Genomic DNA, 21,217 nt, shown 5'->3' with positions numbered 1-21,217 from the left:
AGGCAGATTTTTTTTTTTTTTTTCCTCCTTTCATCATATGCCTGTCTGTAGCAGTTTTTAACATTTGGCTTATACCCTAGGTGACAGTTGAAATACAGTTTCCAGACTTCTTGGGCAAGTGCAGGGATGAGATGCTTGGTGTACTGACTGTGGGCTCAGGTTCCAGCTAAGTGTGGAGTCTCGCTGAGACTTTCAAGAAACTTGGACTAGTTTTTTACCTTCCTTGGAAAGCAGTGTTTGCTCAGCTGAGAACAGCAACTCCCTCTCTTGCTTTCCTTGGTAGCTGGAAAAATAAAATTGAAAGTCCCGGGATGCTCTAGGGACCTGAGGGCCTTTCCTACAAACGCACCGCCTCTTGCCCAACCCTCAGGGTGGGTGGGTGCGATATGGAAATCAAGGGCTGTCCAGGCAATAAACAGGCAGAAACCGTGGCTTGCGCTCTGCCGCGCTGTGCTCGTCCTCTGCGCTGCAGGCAGCTGGCAGGCAGCACTGCCGGGGCTGGGGAGGACAGGGCAGGGTCTGCATCTGGCCAAAAAAGTGGTCAGCGTGTCGGACGAGGCGCGTGGAGGAGCCGGGCAGAAAGCTGTCTGCTTGGCACAGAAGGGAGAAAGGACACCCAAAGACCTGAAAATTTGCCCCTTGGAGCAGAGGCGTTTTCAGGCAGAAAAGCAGGTGGGGGTGCTGATTAGGACGTGGTAACTACAGACCCAGGCTTAGCCTGAAAATAATTTCTCCCCATTTCCACAGCGCCAGATGAGGGCTGATGGCAGGTAAGTAAGAGGTGGACCCTTCTGGAGGGTCGTGATGCCTTTCCACCCTCTCTGGACACTGCCCTGTGGTGCTGGCTCACTTTTGGGAGCCGTTTCTAGCAGTGCTGCGCACTGAACTTGAATGTGAATTAAACCACTTTGGCAGAAACTTGCCAGTTGCCACAACATCTGCAGCAGCTGTGGGGCACAGCAGCCAGCGCCGGCTATTGCCACTGCCTGCACTAATACCGCACTAAATGAGAATTCAAAGCGCAGCCATAAATCAGGGGAAATTGGTGGTTTAAAGGTTCTTCCTGGGGTAATGTTTTGCGGTTCAGCCTGGCAGTAACTCAGGCAGGAGAGCCCCTAGTAAGGGCCCAAGTTGGTCAGAAACAGAGTTAACACAAGGGGCTCACCTATTATCATTTATTCCCTTTTTTTAAACTTTTTTTTTTTTTTTTTTTAACCAAACCAAATGTGGCCTCCAACTGTGACCACTTCAATTCAGGGTACTTATTGATAGAAGCACAGCACAATGTGCCATGTCCCCCGCTCCGCCACAGCTCGGGAGGCATTTATTCTCGTTCAGAAAAGCTGCGTCTGTTTCCCGTTGTCAACACCTGGGACAACGGTGGCTCCCGTCCCCAGCCTGAGCGGTGGTCCTTCCCACCCGCGGTGCCTTCCTCCTTTTCCTTAACGCTCACAAAGCCTGCACGGCCCCCAAAACCTCCCCGTGCCCCGAGGTGCGATGCGCACCCAGGCACCGTCAGTGGAGATGGCCCAAGGAGGGGGCAGCTGGCCGGGGAGGAGCGAGACGCCTATTGCCACGTCTGCCGAGCGTGCTGGAAAAAATGCTCTCGTTTCTGGAAGACTAGACTGACTGGTACGATCTGAACGCTTCTCAATATTGTGCAGCAGCAGGGCCACAGCTCACTGCCAGCAGCCCCGAAGGCACGCTCCAGTCTTTAAGCAAAAGATACCAACGTGGAAGTGAGCATTTCCACAAACGGGGAATGAGAGTGCAAGTGACAAGCCTGGCAATGGGATGTGACCGTGACATATGACCATTTGGTGCCTAATGAGTGACAAGTGATTGAATGTCAGCAAACAGAATTTGATGAAATTCACGCTCCTGATAGAAGATGACTGCGCAAACAACATCTGTGTCATTTTTCTGATGGTGACTGTAGGCTAGTTGCACTAAAGGAGGGAGACAAAATCAGGAAGACATTTGGAATAGGAGCCAACTGGGAAAATCCGTTGGGCCAGTCAATATTTTGGCAGACTCGGCCTGTCACACGCTGTCAGCATTGATCCGCCACGTGAGAGGTAACGTTATGGCGGGGCCTTCTGAAAAATCAAAGGAGAGGTATGAGGGGTTTGTGAACACGGGACATGGCAGCTTGGCTGCGGTCAACAGCGGCGTGAGAAGCGAATGCGATGCTCAGCCCCGCATATCCCACCGGCTTGTGCTGGAGAAGCCCCTCGCCCCAGCGCAGGGCAGTGGGGCAGGAGGAGAAGCGCTACCTTCCCCAGCGACACCGCAGCTGTACAGGGAACAGCCTCCCACAGCGGGAACTTCCTAATGGAAACGGGGAAAGAAATCCTGCCGGGAATGCATTGATCTTCCATCTCACTGTCCTGTCACAGCAGAATTTATTCTCCTATCAAATCTGTCCCTGCAAAAAAAAGTGGTGATGGCTTTTGGAGATAAAAAGTTTCACAGCAAGAAGAAAGTTTACCCGTGACAGTACGTTCTGGTGTGCGGAGCCTGGCCATCCCGGGCTGCGCAGCGGCTGGTGCCGGGTGAGGTCTCGTCACGTTGCATTCACCTCTGCAACGGTCCCTGCGAAACGCGTGAACACACACACGTGCATGGACACACGCTTGTGTTCTGCAGCCCTTTTTGAGGAAAAGCCCACACTGAGTTCAGTGGGTGTTTTCAACCATCCTGAGCGCTGGTGGGCAGAAGTTTCAGGTTGTGAGACATCCTGCTGGAGGTCTCTGCCCTCCCTCTGCCCACGGTGGGGACACACCACCACGGGGAGAGCTGCCCAGCCCGTGCTGCCGGCGGGTAAATCTTCCCTTGGGATGGCCCTGGCAGGAGCAGGGCGAGCCAGCCTGCTTGGGGCTGCGCCGAGCATCACCAGGCTCTGGCACAGGCACCACCGCGACCCGATGCCCCGGCCGGCTGGGGGCCGAGGAAAGCGGCAGTGGTCCTGGGTGAGCCCCGAAAAAGCCACGGGGGCTCAGGGACACAGCTGGGGCCCCGGCAGCCCCGTGGTGGGGACAGCCCGGCCGCCCGGGGACACGATGCTCCCCGGCCGGCCTCTGGTGCGTGCTGCCGGCAAGAAGCAGGATAAGCCCCCGGTTCTCCTCCCCGGCAGCTCCTCTCACCTCCAAGCAAAGCAAAGGCACACGTGTCCTCGCTGTCCTCAGGGCGCGGGCAAGGCGCGCTCGTTGCTTCTTCCGCAGCCCCCGGTTTACCTCGTCTGCTGGGCGGCTTATCGACTCGCATTTGCCTCCCATTATTAAAAGAAGGCTTTTTCGATAAGCAATCGATTCCTAACAGAACCCTGATACTCATCTGTCAGAGGCAATGGGTCCCACAGGGCAGGATCCTGTGGCCAGACCCAGCACAGGCGTGTCGGATGGATTTTTTTTAATGCATTGGTCAATAAACTACCATTTTCTGTTGAAGAATAAGCAGCCCAATTTGCTGTTTATAAAGCCCTGGAAATATTTCTGTAGCTTATGCTGTTGTCCGGAGGGAACTGATGAAGGTTTGCTTACAGTAGGATGGGGGACTTCAGAAAATATTTCCATTTAATAATACAGAAAATAATTTGAGTTTTTGCCAAAGTCTCCCAGAGTGAGGGAAAAACACGCCTATCTGTTTCAGACATCATTAAACCAGATGTGCTGCTCTTGGTATTCTGATCTCTCAATATGCTGGTTCAAATTACGGATTTCAATTATGATTTGGAAATGAACTTCCAGTTTTCTAATTGTTGTCACAAGTCGCACAGATGTCCTTGCTGAATTCACAAGATGAAAACACAGCGTTTCTGGTTCAACTGTGTTCCCTTCAGTCTGCATAGTAATTGCCAAACTGCCACTTTTGATAAGGATTTGCAGAGTCACAGGCATTTACCCTCAGGGCTTTGTGAGAGGGATCCACTTCCAAGCACGCCGGCTGCTGGAGGTGCTCTGAGACGATGTGGTCCGTCTGCAGGGGAGAGAGAGAGGGCTTTAGGTAGGCTTAGGCTTTAGGACTCATGCAGCAGCAGCTCTATTTTCCCACCGAGAAAACTCGATTCTTTATGGTGTGCCCTTTTTTCGCATTTCCCTAATATGCAAGATCTCTTTGCTGACTTATGGGGACTTTTGGGTGCACCTGTTGCTCAGCCAGGATCATACCATACCTTCTGTGTTTCATGGCTTTTTGTTCACTGGAAATGGAAAGATTAGTTCTCTCGCTGTCCGAGTGGTAATTACCATGCAAAGGAAATCACTCCAGATGGTATCTGCTATATAGGGGAACATACAGCAGGAGACTGATTTTCGTATTTTGGAGTGTCTTGGCTGATGAACTCAAAGCACATTTACTGTGCTGAAAAGGATGTTAGGTAATTCAGCACTGAAGTTCAAATGCTGGGGCAGTAAATTGGATTATGAAAGAATTAGGAGTCCGAGTGATCTCCATCCCTTTGGTTTTCACATCTGCTTGGCTTTATCTACTTAACCCAGGTGGCCAGCAGGGCGACGCTGCAAGTGCTGCCAAAGGTAAGGCACATTTCCGTGTCACCGCTTAGCATTGCAGCATTTCTTACCATCAGTTGGTTAATACCTAGATGTAATAATGCTGAAATGATACATAGAGTGTTGTCTGGGCAAAAGTTGGATCTTTGTGCGTAGAGTAAACGCACTTCACATCACCAATATGACACAATGACTGTTACATCAGAAGCTAAAGCATCGTAATTCCTTCAGTCAGCATTCACCAGCCATTGAGCTGCTCTTCCAATTTCCTACTGCTAGCACCAGTAAAGGCTGGTACAACCACACTGACCGAGGCCGCCTGTCCCCAGGGAGCGTGTCGGTGCCCATGCCTTTGGGCAGCCAGACCCGTCCCCTGCCACGGCCGGGAACATTTGCCCATACCCGGCCCCTGTTCTGGCGGGGACCACCAAATACCTCTAACTCACAGCTTGAAGCGAGCTCAGGCTGGAACAGGAGACAAAAACTGCCCGTGCATTGATAGTACTGTCTGGACTCCTAAGTGGATGGCAATTTTCATGTATTTGTCGCAAAACACCTTGGCCTTTGTGAGCCTTGGTGCTGCAGCGTTCTGGCTTTGAAAGTTTTATTTTTTCAGACTAAAGAGGAATAGGAGCTTGTCAATATTATGAGCATATAACTTTGCTAAATTTTTTCTTTCTTAAATTAAGAGTATTTCTTTCTTAAACATAGAGTATCTCATTTTGTAGTATTTTGGACAACTACTTACACCAGGCTGGCAGAGATACAGTCGCAACTCTATTGGTTTTTGCAGTGCAGGTAATAAATATAAGTACCCATTATTTTCCTTTTCATAAATGCTTTCTTTTAAAAGCCACTGTGAGCTGAATGCCAATCGGTATCAAGTAATCTCCATGTGAGCGCTATCGACGGTTTCTACGTAAAACCTCGGTGTGACCAGCGTCTCCCCAGCCCCGTGGCACGCGGTGTCGGAGCATCGGGCTGCACGTTGCTCGGACCGATGCAACCCGACGGCAAGGCGCGCGTCTCTACCCCCAGGAGCAAAAGCCGCGGCGCCGGGGGACCAACGCTTAACTGCAGGTGAAAAGACGGCTTTGGCAAAGCCGGGACCAGAGGACCGGGGTACACCCCGCACCTCGCGCCGGCCCGTCAGTCTGCCACGCCGGCACGCTAACCCAAACCAGGGACCACGGGCCGCCACGGGGGCTGCTCTCGCCGGCGTTTCGCTTACCAGCTCCGGCTGGAAGGCGGCCAGCGACCTGTGCAGCCACGCCAGGCTGTGGCTCCTGTCCTCGCAGCGGCGCAAGCCCAGCGTTCCCGCAGCGCCGGCCGGCGCGATGCAGAGCTCTCCGTGCCGGATCAGCCTCAGCCAGGTGTAGTTGAACTTCTGGTTCTGTGGGGAGAGATGGGGGAGAGCTGGCCAGCAGCCGGCGGAGGGTCCCCCAGCAGAGGCTCTCCTCGCCTCCCTCCTGCCCTCACCCGGGACCAGGGGATGAGGAAAGCTGTGATCCACAGGAAGACCTTTCCTATGGATTTGCAGAGCTAAAAAGCCCAGGACGGCCCCAGCGCAGGCTCTGGGAGTGACTCCCGCAGCAGCCCAGACCCCAAACCCGACCGCCACGTGCTCCTCTGCCCTTCCACCTCCCCTGCCTGCACCCTAGCACTGGGGGGCAAATGGATAAACCCCCGTACACGACAGGGTCCTGATCCATGCACTGGCTTGTGCCAGTGGTGAGCAATTAGCAGGGGACTGCCTGGGAAACGCTGCCTGTAAAGGAAGGGAATGGTTGTCTACAGCAGCTGCTCCCCATCTAGTGACAGAGTGCAACTGTATGTTTTGCAGCAGCACAGAAAACCCAGGCTTGTATTTAAACTTTTCTGCTCATTTTCACGTGCAGGCTCATGGCTTTACCAAACTCTCCTATTCCAGCTCAGTTTGCTGGTTCTGGGGTTGTTGCTTGGCTACAGGCTTTGCAAACAGAGGCAATTCCTGCCCCTCGCTGCTCCCAGGCATCGTTTGGCCATGTTCCCCGGTGGGAAGGACTGCATTAGCGCTGGGGGAGCTGGGTCAGCATGGGGAGCTACGGGAGTTCTATGCCATGTACAAAACCACTATTACATACTCGCTGTGCAGGGTATCCTTACCTTGTTGTTAACGTCACATGCCTCAAACGCTAGAGTGGTGTTTTCCACAGTGACGCATCTTGCCATGGCTACGTTAACAAGCTAGAAAAGAGCATCAAAATGCAAACTGAGACATAATTCCCAAGGAAGAGGAGAGGCTGTTACGCTGCAGTTAAGCTGCTGGATTCACAGGACACTGATTAATACCGTCCACTTAACTGAGCGAAGCAGAGATGATGTGTCAGAGTCCTTGGAAGGGTATGTAAACGCACATCTGGTCCACTACACATGTTTTTCAACTGAGAGAAGCCTGAAAGGAACCCTTTCCAGAAACGTTCAAGATTGGATGAGACACGTTCTTTTTCGGGTTTTTTTTGGACATAGCTCATGTTCCTGTTCTGCAAATCCCCACAACAGTTCCCGACAATAACAACTGCAGAATCCCTTCCTGTTACTACACCATGACGGAGGCGAGCAGCCACCGCACACAGCTGATGTAAGCGCCTGGTGGTCCCATCCCAGCTCTGGACGGTCCCATCCCAGCTGGGGCATGGGGCCCTGGGCTCCGGCTGCCCCCCACGGACCCCGCAGCCAGCCCTGGGGAACGACTCCATCGCAGTATGTGATGTGCTCGGTGCCTCACCCCGAGGTAACTCCTCCTGTTTTCCATCCATGTTGGTTGTCTTGGCACCCACCTCCAAGGCAGAAACGCAGCTGTGGTCCCCCGAAGTGGGGAACCCCGGCACGAACTTCACCACGAAGCTGTTTTTAACTAAGCTGCCGCTACCTCGTCCTGGTGGGGAGAAAGAGAGGACGAGCGAGCACTGCGCCCTGGGCGGTGCGGACCAGATGTTTCTCCAGGTGTGTGTCTTTAGCCCCAAGCCATCTGCCTCCTCGCTGCGAGGCAGCGTCACGCTCTGCTCTTCCACTCCGCTTCTTTTTGTTCTTTCTCCCCACAGCCACCCCCCGTGGGTGAGCCGGCACCCTACTAACCGCAAGTGTGCTCTGCAAGAGCCGTTTGCTCAACGCTGCTCGTGTGGCGTGTTCAGAGGCCACTCAGGAGTACGGGAGATTACGTGGGAAAGCTGGAAACACTGGGCTGAGCGCTGCCAGCCCCCTCCGGTTCCTGGGCTGAAGCCCGCTGTGCTGCAGGGACTCACGGCTGCAGAGGGCTGGGTCAGCCGCAGTCTGCAGGCACCGGTACCGGCTCCTCTGACAACCCCGGCGGTGCGTCAGTCGGGGCGGCTCACATCTCCGATTCCTTGCGAATGCTGTTCCTTCTGCTTCTCTCAGAACTTCTGAAGAACTCATGAATTAATCCCAGTGAATAAATAAGCTATTCAGAAAACAGTTCTCAAGTAACTTTGGATAGTGTTCAGCACAGCTGGAATTTGCAGAGCTTGTGAAAAACAGATTTTCTGCCCTATTAAATTTTGAGAATGAAGATAAAAGAGCAATTCAGGTGGCCTGAATCAGGACAAAGCAAGGCAACATCTTGAAAATTTTCACAAACACCTCTGAAAAGCTGACGTTTCGGTTCAGTTGAAACAGAGGTCTCTCTATACCGTCTAACTGCTTTGCACTGAATTTGACATTAAGTTTTATCGCTCTGACTGAAACAGAAGAGCTGAAAAAGTGAATATTCCTCAAGCAATTTCCATTTTTTGATGTTCTCAAGACTATTACTGCTAATTCTTTTTTAAAAATATCACTTAAGCCGATGTTTCACTGAAGCCTTCAGTCTAACCCAAATGGTGCTTTCTAGAAGGCAACGCAGGGACACGGGCTTTCAGCCATAGAACAGTTTTGGAGCGGCTGCCCCAGCAGACAGCCCTCGGTTCCTGTGCCTGCAGCTGCCCGGAGCAGCGACCGGTCGCTGCTGTCACACTGAGATGGATGGATGCATCCGAACGGATCCACTGCTCATAATCCGCTGAAGTGTCCGAACCCAGCAGTTTCCTACAGCTTTTCCACGAGCGCCGAGAGGTCAGCCAGAAGAAGCACGGCGTCCCTCCCTGTGCTCTCTGCAGAGCCACCCTCCCACACCTTCGCGGCTCGGTCATAAAAGTAACGCCCCAGCTGGGGCTGGCAGAGAGCCTGCCTTGATCCCTAGGGATCCCTGTGACGGGGAGCCTTCACGTTACGCCCTTGGCCCGCAGACAAGCCTGAAACACGGCCAAATGGTTGCTGTGCTTTTTCCTGGCTCCCAGAAGGGCCAGTGCAGTAAGTGGTGGCCGTGCGCCTTGGCAGGGATGGAGGGGACAGGCAGTTCTTGTTTTTGCTCCCCCGGCCGTGCCAGCCCTGTGGTCGCCGGCTCCTGGCCACCTCCTCTCGGCAAGTGCTGCTCCTGCCGCGGCACTGGCAGATGGGGATGGGTGGGGAAGGCAGCAAACCCTTTAGTTTTCATTCCTGGCATGGCTGCAGTTTTTCTGACAAACCAGATATTTTACTTTTGTTATTGCAATTATAACTAGATTGCAGTCAATGTATCTTTTCTGGGCGGAATATTTGAGGTTTCTGAATGTTCAAAGCAGCAGCCGATACTCCGCTGAGGCTCAAGGCTGGGCCAAATTCGGAACCCACGTTCTGTTCTCGTTTAATCACCTTTTAATGTTGGTGAGGCGACACCGAACGCCCGTGGAGTAGCCGCACAAGTAGGACGCGGTGCCCGGCACGGAGATGGAGGAGAAACGGAGCCCGAGCCGGTCACCGCTCCTCAGCTGGCCACCCAGCCAGCAAGGGGCTTGTGGAGGCAGGACGGAGGACTCGGTCCAAAACGGACGGTGAGGTGTCTTCTGCCCACCGACCCCCCTTCCCCAGGAGCAGGCTTCACCTGCGCTGGAGAAACGCCAGGACATTTTTTTTCCTCCCCCGGCTGGCAGGCAGCGCCGAGGAAAAGCGGATTTCTGCTGCGCTCTGCTGGCGGCAGCGCACCGGTACAAACCCTGCCTGCGCCCGGGGACTCCTGCCCGTCCCTGCCTGCACCGCCAGTCCGCCCCGAAAGGGCATTCCCCCCTCCTGCCGTGGCCAAAAAGCCGTGCGGGGGAGGATGCTGGAGGCACATCCCCTGACCCTGACCCTGGCCGTGACACGGGCGGCTCACCTGGTGTTTAAACACCGAACTGGCTCTTTTACGGGAAACCGGCTCTTGGAACCTGTTTCTTTATAAACCCACCGGGGAATCCAGACTGCTGTGACTTACTAAATATTCAAAAATGTTACCAAATGCCAGGGAAGCAACTCAGAGACAGCGTACCGGGATGCTACCAAGTGTCTAGCCAGCCACTGAAAACACGTTTAAATGAAGGATAGCAAGTCATTTGGCTACGTACCAGCCCGCTGGCTTTAACCAGGGGAGCTTCCAGGTCCGGGTAGACGTTCTCCAGGTACCACCGGAAACTTTTGCACCGAAGCTTCTTTCGCAGTTGGATTTGCTGAGTCAGGTCGCCGACATCCAGGTTTTTCAAGACTAAGTGGTAAGCGTGGCCGTAGAATAACTCCTTGTACTCGTCCAGCCAGACCTCCGCAACACGGGCCAAGTTCCTCTCCACCGTTCTCACCCGATCTTTCGGGAAGGAATAAGGATTGTCGTTCCTGAAAATGTGCCCAACTCTGGAGCACGGAACAATCTCAATCTCTCCCCCACACATCCAGACCTGAGAAACAGAGGTTGCTTTGATAGAAACACGGGCAAATGTTGGGTGCTAGCTTTGTGCAAGCCAGAAAAGAAGCAGAGATGTAAGTAAACTGCCAGGAGGGACGGGGTCTCCCGCATGGGGCTGCCCCCATCTGAGCCCCCGGCTGAGCCCCATCACCCACGCCAGGCTGGCAGGGATGCAGGCGTGTGGGACAGGCTGTCGAGAGCAACATACCTTGAATGAAATCTCCATGTTTTCACCTCCCCAAACATCCAGTCCTGGGTCATACGTTCCCAGCTCAAAAAAATACTTCTTATCGATGGAAAACAGGCCACCTGCCATGACTGGGCACCTGGGAACAGAGAAGCCACATGGCACATCAGCTCATCGGAAAGCGCCCATCCCTTTCCCCTTACTTTGACGAGGGAATCGTTGAGAAGCTGCAGGCTACTAAATGCTCAGGGATGTTGCCTGAGCCTGCATTTACAGAGACAGCAAGGACCACCTGATCTGTCACTTTGCTGCAGGCTGACAGATGCAGCGTTAAAATAGATGGTATTTGGGTGGGTTTAGCCAGCCTGAAAGCTGTAATGGGGCACAGAAGGGAAAACATGCAACAGTACGTCTCCCTGGCCCTGGTGGCACTGGCAAAATGCTGGTGGTACCACGAGGGGTGAGAAAGGCTTGCTGAGCTTTGCCCATGTCTGGTGATCTGACCGCCCACAGCAACCACTGCCTCTGTTGTCCTTACAAGCGAAGGAGCAACATTTGGCCTGGAAGGAGCCTTTGTTCCTACATTATTAACAGTTTGGTTCACAGGGCTCTCACCTTCGCTTTTTTTACCTTATTATATCAGTCTCCTTGATTTTATTTTTCTCGATGACCTCTTGTGGAATCTGCCTCCATCCAAAATTCATTGGCCAAGTAAAAATCCCACGCTGAAAGTTGTCCACGGTCATGTAACTAAACGGGGAAAAGATCAGGATGACTAATTCTGAGTCACATTCCTGATTGAAATGTCACCCTTAATGAGTGAAGATGAGTATCTCTACATAATTAAACCAGGATTTTAACAAATTTCATCAGGAATCCTCTTCATGTACGAAAAGTCATGAAAAAGGGAAAAGGTGTGTGTGATAAACGAAGGGGCCACGTCCACTGCTCATGCTAACAGCAACGTTACGTATCCCTTGTGAAACGCTGCTGAAGGCCAGTTAGGAGGTCTGGACCTGTGTCTTCCTGTAATTAATAAGTTGGCGGCCCCACTAAGAGGTTTTACTCAAGCCACCGCCATGGATTTCGGCTTTCCCAGGGGCGCGACCGCCTTACCTCATGTCCTTGTCGCTGATGACCTCGATGACGGGGCAGGCGACCTTGGCCCGGCTCAGGCGGACCCTCTCCAGCAGCGGCTCCAGCCACCCCACGTTGCACTCCACGTGCGAGTCCAGGAACGTCAGGACGGCGCCTGCGGCAGAAGCCGGGGCAGCATCGGCCCTCGGGCACCCTGTCCCCCTCCCAAACCGGCCGGCCTCCCCACGGGCTCGGGGTGCTGCTGGCGGGGCCACGACCCTCCACGGCTGCCAAAAGCTTCCCAGCTGTAGCCCAGAGCACGTTTTCACCGCTCGGCCATGGTAGCCTGCGGAGCCAAGCGGGGCGGCTCCCGGCAGAAATGGCTGTTTCGGTGCCACCACAGCTGGAGATGCCGACTGCCGCTTGCTAGGGACGTGCTGAGGTGCCGGACAAGCCACGGCTCGTCCCCTCATCAGACCCTCGTGCTTCACATACCGAAAAGATGCCCTGAGTTTCTTGGGAGGGGACTACAGCTCAGTGCTGGAGATGGCTTATCGGCACCTTGGTGGGGGGGGGACCCAGACAGCTCTGTAAAATGGCTTTCGTCCTACCTTTGGCGATCTCCGCTCCTGCCAGTCTGGCCCGTATTAGACCGTGCCTCTCCTTGAGATGGAGGATCTTCACTTTCGGGAACTGCGACATGTATTTGTCCAGCTTCTCCTTGAGGTACTCTGCAGGGAAGGAGAAGGAGAGGGTGAGGAGGTTGACTTACCGATTTCACACCCACTTCCAGGGTGAAAAGCAGCGGGCAGATTTTCCTTGGAAGCACCTCCAGGACACACCAGGGTCCCCAGGTCTGGGGCACAAACATCTGGGCACAGCTGCAGGACTGCTGGTGCACGGCGTCATGGTCCGAGCCTGCTCTCCGGCGAAACTCCCAGCCGCGTCAGTGCCAGTGGCTTTAGGCTGAAGTTGATGAGTTTAAAAATCTGTTGGAGACGTGTCTCCCGGTACTCTGTGACGGGTGCGGAGTTTGGTCCCGGGGGCTCGCCACGGGCTGCCCGGCTGCCCTGGATCTGCCCCTCCAAAGGACGGGGCCGCGGGTGGTGGTATCGTCTCCTGCTCCCTGCACGGCGGGCGGACGCTCTGCATCGGCGCAAACCCAGCGGACGCAGCAAAGGCGGACCCGTACCCGGTGCTGGGCGATCGCAGTGACTCGCTGCATGCAGGAGATGTGGGAAGTGGAGAGCAGCAAGTGCAAGGCTTTGGGTTACAGGCCATGAGCAAAATCCCAGTGGCCTGACTCCGGTAGCTCATGGTCCAAACCAGGTATCAAACGGTTGTTCAAAGACTCCAAAATGAGGGTTTTTTTCTTCATTGCACTAAAATTGCAATTAAAATCTGGTTGTAAATTTTTTTCCCTTTGCCTAAAAAAATACTTCTTTTGTGCTCTACAAATTTCTCAATATTAAGCAGCACATTTAAAGACTCAGCCCAGGTTTAAACCGCACGAGGGCTTGCCATGGCACATCTCTACTTTTCAGGTTGCTTTTGTCATGGTTTCCCACAGCTGTGGAGGCAGCTGGTGGTAAACTCTCTGGAAAAAGAAGGTGTGAGAAAGGTGGTCCAGGGGCCTTGAGTGCCGGGCTCTGCTGTTTGCAGGCGGTTTCCCTCCGGCAGAGGAGCCCAGGAGCCCCTGCCGCGGTGCTGCAGCTCCGAGTGCTTCGTTTGGAGCCAGCCACCCACTTACATCGTTCGGCCTGCGGGGAGGACCCCCGACCTCCCTCACCAGTGGGCTTCACTGGTGCTCTTTGGTTTTCTTCAGGAGAATATAACTGTTTGCATTTCAAAAGCCAGTTAAAAGCTCTGAAAGGCTCCGAAGGTGAAACGTTTGCGGACACGTTTGCTGTAGGTTATTGCTGCTGCTACGTGGACTACAGCAATGCCAAGCACAGCAGTCCATAATTCACTCACACTCGTGAGGTTTTGGTTGCAAACCCAGCGTTTCAGATGTTCACTGGCTAACGAGCGGATACAAAGGCAGAAAGTAAAGAGGAAACTTGAAAAGATGCTTTTGAAGGCAACGGTATGAACATGTTTTAATGATTATTTTAAAGCAAACTGAGTCTTTTCCCTCTTTTTTGCACCTATTGTCTTGTTGCATTGTAGGCTCTTTGTATGCGTGGCATGAGCTCTGAATTTTGTCTGAGACAGCACTTTCCCTGAAGAACCAGCAGTTGGAAAATTACATCATTCTTAAATTTTTAAGGGCTGAAGTCAGCAGAGAGCCAAAGCATTACAAAGGAGAGGTTCAATATCATCTGAAATGCCTGAGTACACATGCAAAGCCACCGTGCACGCACAGATGCCTGGCTCAGCACTGCTTTTACTGCAACTACCCCGTTCTCTGAGCAACCTGGGAAGTGCGTGCTGTTCCTCCCCTGCCGCCAGCGCTGAAAACATGGGGGCACTCGCCTGGAAACTGCACAGAGAAGGCTGACAGCGTCTTTATGAACACACAAGCCCTTGAGCCAGGATGTCCCGAAGATGCGCAGGTTGGGTAGGACCGGGCTCCCTGGTGCTCCTGGACCGCAGTGCCTCCGCCAGCCTCCGGCACACGTGCAAAGCAGCGCACGAGTGTGAACTTAGCGATGCACAGCTGAAAATGTAGCAGCTGTTTGAGTGAGTGAACTGGGATGGGAGAGACGTGAATGATAAGGTCTGGCAGGGTGTTAGGCAAGAGCTGCAGCTCGATCCACCACAGCCACCCCCCAGTGCCCATCTGGCCTCTGATCCCCCTCGTCTGGAAAGATAACAGCGCAGGCTGGGGACGCGCTTCAATACATCGAAAGGAGAAAATGTGATTTCTCTCTCCTATTCAGAATTGAATTACAGAGAACAAATTGTATTTTGGCCTCAAGTTATATTAGTTTCATAAAGGTAGAAGAAGCTTCGCCTACCTTTAGTGCTGAAGTCGTCCACCAAAATGACTTCTTCAATCAGGTGCGGAGGAGATCTGCTGAGGACGCTGTGAACGGAGCGCAGGAGGGTGGACCACACTTCATCCACGAAGCACATGATGATGGTGGTGGTCGGGAGGTCGTCGTGAACCCGCTGCTCGGAGCACCTGCAACGGCAACACGGGCTCACAGGCAACGGCCGGTCGCACTCCTCAGAATCTCCAGGCTTAGTGTTTTCTGGGAAAACGCATAGGGAGGGGGGAAATGCCAAATGTGAAATACGGAGGCAAAGCCCCGCAGTGGGATTGCGTTGGAAGAGGGAACAGAGGGGTGAGCGGGGTAAACTCCCCACACAGCCCCGGCGCCCCTCTCGTGGGCAGCCCCACGGAATAGGACGTGCTCACTCCTTTCTAACAGGGACATCTTTGTTTTTAACTCCTTACCCCCAGGTGACAACATCTCCTCTCTGTGAGCAAACAGTGCAAGGGCCCCGGACAGCGAGGCCGATCCCAGCTCTGCACCACTGGTCTTGTGGACTCCTGTGCGGAAAGGATCCTGCGGTGCTCCGAGCATCCACAGGGTCTGGGATCCTGGGCTGCGTGACACAGCCTCGTCAGAACAAAAGAATTGGTATTACGTTCAAAATGCCGGCAAACAGCCATTTCCATGAAGGGTTACTCAGCACAGCAACTTGTCAAACACACAGACAGCGAGGAAGAGTCGTCCAGTCCAACTTCTGCACCTCGCTCAGGGGATCGTGGAGGATGGGAAAACGTTCAAGCATCCAAATTTCATGTGCGATGGTACTGGCGGGTCTGCTCCCCGAGCACCCCGTATCTCACACTCTGAGCACCCACGCCTCCCCAGGGACGCCCTGGCCCGGCCGGTCGTGCCCCGAGCCCACGTGCGGGGGCTCCGAGTGGCACCTGCTTCCCTCAAAAACGGCCAGCGATAGGCATTGGCGGATCTGAGGAGTGATAAAATTTCTCCCGTGCCTATGGGTTTGTCATTTTATTCTGTGCCAGCCAAAAATGCAACGGCTGGGTCAGGCCTGGGTCTTCAGTGTTTGAACAAAAGGTCGATGAGCAGCTTTTCTCATCTTCCATTTGCAATTCAAGCACCGCTTTGCTGCGTGCCTTGGGGAGCAGGGCTCCCTCAGCAATCCTATCTCCGAGTGGATCTCCAGGCCTGCAGAACGCCTGGCGTAGCGCTCCTCTCCCCCAGACCGCCTGGTTCATCCCAGAATACCCACGAATCGCTGGGACTTGCTTTCTCTCTCTCGTCAATAAGCTGAAGTCTGATAGCAGGTTTTTGTCTCGTCCTTCCAGAGCAGACCTCCAGCAGGCAGGACAGGCGCCAGCCTACCTGCGGATGCAGAAAATTAATTTCTCAGTGATGAATCAAAAACACTGTTCGCTCTGCTGTCAAGAACAGACAGAAAACAGGGACAGGTATATGGGAGTGTAGAGAAAATTGACTTCTTTTTCTTCTATCTCAATGAACGGGCCCTCGGGTTTGGCAGGTGCCGGCTCAGATGCTGATGCCAGGGCACCGCACAGCTCAGACCACGTGATGTTTTGAAGAAAATTCGGAGGTATTTCAGGGCTTCGCAGCTAATCAGAAGTGCTCTGGGTAAGCAAAAATAACCCCAGAGGTACTCTCTGTTGCAATCCTTGGGACGCGTCTTTCCTTCTGGGTCACCTCGGGCAGCGGTCAGGGCTGGCTCAGCCAGGAGGGGATGCGCTGTTTGATATGGTTTGGCTGGAGACCGTAAAGGTGTTGGCCTGTGGCGATGGGACCTCTCTGCAGCGCGGGAAGGTTGGTTTGGGCACGGCGGCAGGACTCCTGAGGTCGACGGAGAGAAGGCAGGGGCTGAACTGCCGGGGAGGCGGCTTGCGAGAAGGAGACAGGACAACAAGGGACAGCTAAACTAGAAGAGAGGTGAATTGTAGTTTCTTCAACAGTGAGCCCAAGGAGGCAGCTCATGGGGGGAGGAGGGACAGAGGCCATGGGTAAAGCGGGACAGAGCTGCCGAGCACAACAGCTTTCATTGCATGGAAAGAAGGATTTGAGGGCAGCTGAGAAAATGCAGCCGAGACCCAAGCTGCGAAGGCTGCGTGTAGACAGGCAGCACCTGCAAAGAGGACCTTTCTCTTTAGCCCTCTCATTAGCTGCAAACGGGCTCTTGGCCAAAGCCTGTGCATATCCTGGGGCAGCTGGAAAGCGTCCACGCGAGGGCGATGGGAAACCTCAAACTGAGGAACGCCTTTTTCTCCCTTCTTGCCTAAAAAAGTAGGATTTCTAGGCAGAGAGCAATGGGTTTGTTATTGTTGACCCCCGGCTAAAGATATTTCACTACGTCCTGTGTGAGTTTGGGCTCCATTTCTCTGCTAACTATATACATATATGTACATACATATATATATTTTGAAATATGCATATGTAATACTTAATATATATAACTAATGTTAAGTAGAAGTCAGATCCTTTCAAAATTCCACCCCTAAACAGGCTTTTAAACAAAAATAGCTCACAGCCTTTATGTTCTGTTGACACCACCCTGGAAGTCAACAAAACGTAGGCTCTTACGTTACTAAAGTTGCTTTGGGAAAACGTCACCTTAGATCTGCTGCCACGGAGTCTGGAAGCAGCCTGGCACTGAAGACCTGAGCCGCAGGGGTCCCTCCCCACGCCTGCCAGCACAGATGCTAACTTACCCAGACTGTACTGTGCCATGCAGCATGCGACATTTTTTTTGCCAGGCTAGGAAATCTGGGTCCCTATCTAAACGCAGATAACTTGATTGTCCCAGAGAAGCTACGACGGTAGCCTGGGGAGAGGTCAGAGGCACGCAGGGACTGCCGGCGCTGTGGTGTTGGGCTGAAACTGGGTCCAGGGCTCCTGAAACGGGGTCCAGGGCTCCTGAAACGGGCTCCGCAGGGAACGCTCCCTGCAACCCTCCTGGACACCCCCGGCCTTCACCTGCGTGGCTTGTGCACCTCGCTCCTCCTTGGTGGCATTCTTCCTGCACGCATTTCTGCGGATGCGTGGTGCGCAGCAAGCACCAGCACGGTAAGCGAAGGTCAGAAAGCAGCAAGCATTGCACATGGATAGGCAGACTGAGGGCTGTGACAGGACAAGTTTCCCGTTGGCCAAATCTCAGCGGTCTAGCCCAGCACACCTGCAAGGATCACAAGAGGAACTGCAGCCTAAACTGGGAGAGATCGGAAGATTCCAGCAAAAAGGTAACGTGCTGTCCCTTACTAACGTGAGCTGGCCCTTACGACCTGATTTCTGCCGTGCCAACAGGCTGAGGGCAGAGCCTGCACAGGCTCCTGCCGGCGCCGGGGCACCCAGGGGAGCTCCCCGCGGCCCCGTGCCCTGTCATGGCAGCACACCTTCCCCAGCAGCACACCCTCCCCGGCAGCGCCGTCAGGGACGCACCCCTATTTGGCCAAGGCGTTCACCGTGACACCCAGACCACAATGACATCTCCTTCTGGACAGGCGTGTGATTCACCGGAGGCAGGCGGGGTGCGCTTACGGACGCTCCTGGGAGATGGTTTCTGCTCCGCAGCTCCAGGCTTTGCTGTCAGAGACCAAACACAGTGCTGGCTTTGGGCACCATGGCTCTTTTTCTGTGCACAGGTGGCTTCTGTAGCTGGCATCCTCTGCCCAGAAGAAAGCAGTCCTAGTTGTCTCCCTCCTTCCCTGCCCCACTCCTTCCCGTGCAGGGCCTCACCTCAGCTCACAGGTGAGCACCGACAGCGCCGTGGGAATGTCTGTGCGTTGTCCTGTGGGATGGGGGACAAATCACGGCACAACTCCCATCCCACCGTACCCGTGGTCTGTGAGCGTGGGAAGAGGGGGACGGGAGGGTCTCTGGATGAGGCAGGTCTCTCGCCTGCCAAGGGGCTGAGAGACGTTTGCAGCAGGAAAAGCTGAGTATAAGAGACGAACCTGCCATTCACCTGAACTGGCACCTTCCCTGGACCCTCCCTGCAGCTGCCCAGGCACAGCAGCTCAGGAGAGGGAGCCCCTCGAGCCCCTTACCCCATCCGTCGGCAAGGCGCTGCCCACCCCTTACCCTTTTCCTTTCTATGGGGACTGCGGGGAGCGAGTGTCTTTTTTGAAGGGCAATACTGAGATTTGCAGAACCAGCTACACATTGCGTGGGGACAGGTGTAACCGAATGACAGTTTTCCAAATCAAAATCCTGCATCCCTCCCTGCATGTGCCCACAGATCTGAGTCCCCCGAGCCAACTCCGCAGAGTGGGTACCGACCGCAGTGCTCTGCAGCACAAGGGCAGCGGTGCCACTGGTCCGCATAAAGGATCGGTCCTGGGGGCATCCCCCGGACCGCTTCGACGGCAGGCCGGTGTGTGCCCGTTTAATCACGTCAGCGCTCAGCGCATGCCTTTGTCTCCTGCGGAGCCTTTTGTAGCCCCAGTGGGCCCTTCGGGCAGGGGAGGTCGTTGGGGTGCCTCTGCCTCGAGGGAAGGGCAGCGGCAGCTTGCAGGTGTGAGAGCACCTGTGGGCAGGGGGGGTCTTCTGCTGCCGAGCCAAATCGACAGGGTGCAGGAGTGCTCCAGGAAACAAACACATGAGTATCAAAACCAAACAGCGCTCGGCGCTGCACCTGATAAACCACATTAAAGTGTTTTAGGGCACGAAGAGGCCTGAGCCCCATTGCCTGCCTCGCGTCCCCCGCCACGTTGGACAGCAGGGCCTAGCGGCTTAAGACGACCTGCAAACTTTACCCAGTTTTACGTTTAATAACAAGCTGCTCGTACCCAGAAAGGCAAAAGCTGCCTCACGGCTAGCGTGCACGAAGCGAAGGCTGGGTGCACCCAGCAGCCCTCCCCGGCAGCCACAGGGAAGCAGATCTTACCCGGCAGGCCTGGTGTCCGCTATGGCTCGGTCTACGGGGATCAAATCGCTGAGGTAGACGTTAAAGTTTCCTTCTTTCCATCTGCTTTTTGCTTCTTCTTGTTTATCGTCAGGGACTGCAACGGGGTGCCCAAACTGGCCGGGAGCTCGAGGGTCTCTCGGGGCAAGCGTTGCATCCACCGACGAGACCCTGTGCGTTCCGGGGATGCCGCCGCCCGCCCGCTCCCGCCCGCCCTTGCCAGCGGGCACCCCGGGAGCTGCTCCTTGCGTGGCACCCAGCGTCCGGCTCCGGCCATCCCGCACCGCGGCGACGGCGTCGGCAGCGCGGTCGCCGTCCTCGTCGGCGAGCTGCCGCTCTTCGCGCTTCTCCGGGCTCTTCGGGAACTTCCCGGCGGAGTCGGATCCGAGGCGCGGGGCTGCTGGGCCGAGGGGTTTGATCCCCTCTTTGCCAAGGCGCACGAAGCGATGTTCGGAGGCGGCTGCTCTCCTCCCCGCTCCCGGTTCCTCCCGCCCGGGCAGGGCTCCCGGCCTGCCGGCAGGTCGCTGCGGGCTCCCGTCGGCGGCGGGGCGCCGGGGTCCCTCCGCCCCCGCCAGCCCGACCCCGGCCCGCTGTGCGGGCTCGGTGCGCCCGGGAGCCGGCGGGGCCGCGGACGGCGGCTGGTCGGGAGCCCGCGGGGCGCCCGCCCGGGACGGCGGTGCCCGCTGCAGCCCGGCGCCGGTTCCGGGGGGCTCCGTCCCGAACTCCGCCGCCGGCAGGGCTTGGCCGGCTCCCGAGCGGCCGGCCGGCCTCGGCGGGGTCAGCCGAGCCCCCGGGGGGGCCGCGGGCTGCTCCTCGGCGCGCCCTCCCCGCTGCCCCCGGCCCCCGGCGGCGGAGGAGGAGGGCGGCGGGGGGCTCGGCGGCCGGGGGGGCTCCCGGCGGGCCGCCGGCGTCCCTCCGCCGCCCCCGCCCCGCCCGCGGCGGAGCCCGGCGGGGTCGGGCCGGGGGCTGCCCGGCGGCAGCCCTGCCCGCTGCCGCCCGCGCCCCGCCGCCTCCTTCAGCAGCCGCCCGCCGGCGTCGCCGAGGGAGAGGCGGAGCGCGGCCATGTCGAGGAGCAGCCAGACGACGGAGGCGGCGAAGACGAACGCCAACGCTCGCCCGCTGCCGCGGAAGAACCGCCGCAGCCCGCTCATCCCCGGGGGAGGCCGCCGCGGGCGGGCGGAGAGCGGAGCCCCGCCGCCGCACGCCGTGCCCGGAGGGAGCGGAGCGGAGAGGCGGGCGGGGGCCGGGGCCGGGGCCGGGGCCGCGGCTCCTTTCGCCCCACCCAGCGCCCGGAGCCCGCGCTGTAACCCAACACCGGAGGAAACCGGCCCGGCACGGCCCGGCACGGCGAGCCGCGGCCGGCTCTCACCTCCGCCGCCCGGCCCTCACCCCTTCGCTCCCCGCCCGCGGCTGCCCCGGCCCTCCGCTGCCGCTCCGGCCGTGTCGTGGGCCCGGCCCGGCGCCGGGCGAGCCAGAAGGGTTCCGGAGGGATTCCTCCCGCGGGGCGTCTCGGCTGCGGGCGGGTGGCGGGGCGGCCGGGCCAGCCCCCGGGGAGGGGGAGCGCGGGGGCGAATGGGGGTCTGCCGAGGAGGGTCGTTGCGCTTAAGCGTTTTAGGCGGCCGTGGCGGCAGAAGTCTGTGGGTCAAGCCTCTCTGCCGAGTGCGGGGAGGTTTTCCGCCTCCCCTCCTCGGCGGCGGGGCACACGGCTCGGCCGAGAGAGCGGGAGCCGAAGCGCCGCAGGCTGAGCCGAAGCCGGCTTACCGAAGGAGACGGCAACCCCCCTGC

The 21,217-nt window shown here is 56.2% G+C and overlaps 1 protein-coding gene across 5 annotated transcripts; it reads right to left on the bottom strand.

Annotated features, from left to right (window-relative positions):
• Positions 1-1,185: 1,185 nt before the first annotated feature.
• GALNT5 (polypeptide N-acetylgalactosaminyltransferase 5) lies at positions 1,186-20,699 on the bottom strand. Of its 5 annotated transcripts, none has more exons than XR_012650561.1 (11): positions 19,415-20,699; positions 14,524-14,690; positions 12,175-12,294; positions 11,603-11,738; positions 11,117-11,236; positions 10,508-10,625; positions 9,968-10,291; positions 6,657-6,737; positions 5,743-5,904; positions 2,277-3,978; positions 1,186-2,099 (listed from the first exon to the last, which is right to left on the bottom strand). XR_012650561.1 is itself a non-coding variant. In XM_075029114.1 (10 exons), exons 1-10 carry the CDS (start codon positions 20,581-20,583, stop codon positions 3,838-3,840), a joined length of 2,538 nt encoding a protein of 845 aa, XP_074885215.1. In that variant the 5' UTR covers positions 20,584-20,699; the 3' UTR covers positions 1,186-3,837. The 5 variants fall into 5 exon arrangements, 2 of the variants coding, with proteins under 2 accessions (XP_074885215.1, XP_074885217.1); XR_012650560.1 differs by having other exon boundaries at positions 1,186-2,595; positions 2,635-3,978; XR_012650562.1 differs by having other exon boundaries at positions 1,186-2,428; positions 3,147-3,978.
• Between the last annotated feature and the right edge of the window lie 518 nt (positions 20,700-21,217).

The sequence above is a fragment of the Buteo buteo genome, chromosome 5 (genome assembly GCF_964188355.1).
Source record: "Buteo buteo chromosome 5, bButBut1.hap1.1, whole genome shotgun sequence".
Taxonomy (NCBI): domain Eukaryota; kingdom Metazoa; phylum Chordata; class Aves; order Accipitriformes; family Accipitridae; genus Buteo; species Buteo buteo.
The sequence above is the reverse complement of the archived record's forward strand: the minus strand, read 5'-3'. Positions and strand labels throughout refer to the sequence as shown.

Bases quoted from the DNA above. Each gene is read 5' to 3' on its own strand.
- GALNT5 (XM_075029114.1), bottom strand. From the start codon at position 20,583: ATGAGCGGGCTGCGGCGGTTCTTCCGCGGCAGCGGGCGAGCGTTGGCG. The intron at 14,691-19,414 runs GTAAGATCTGCT...TTGCCGTTGCAG, and splicing joins GCGGACACCAGGCCTGCCGG to GTGCTCCGAGCAGCGGGTTC. The intron at 11,237-11,602 runs GTAAGGCGGTCG...TTCCCCGTTTAG, and splicing joins ATCAGCGACAAGGACATGAG to TTACATGACCGTGGACAACT.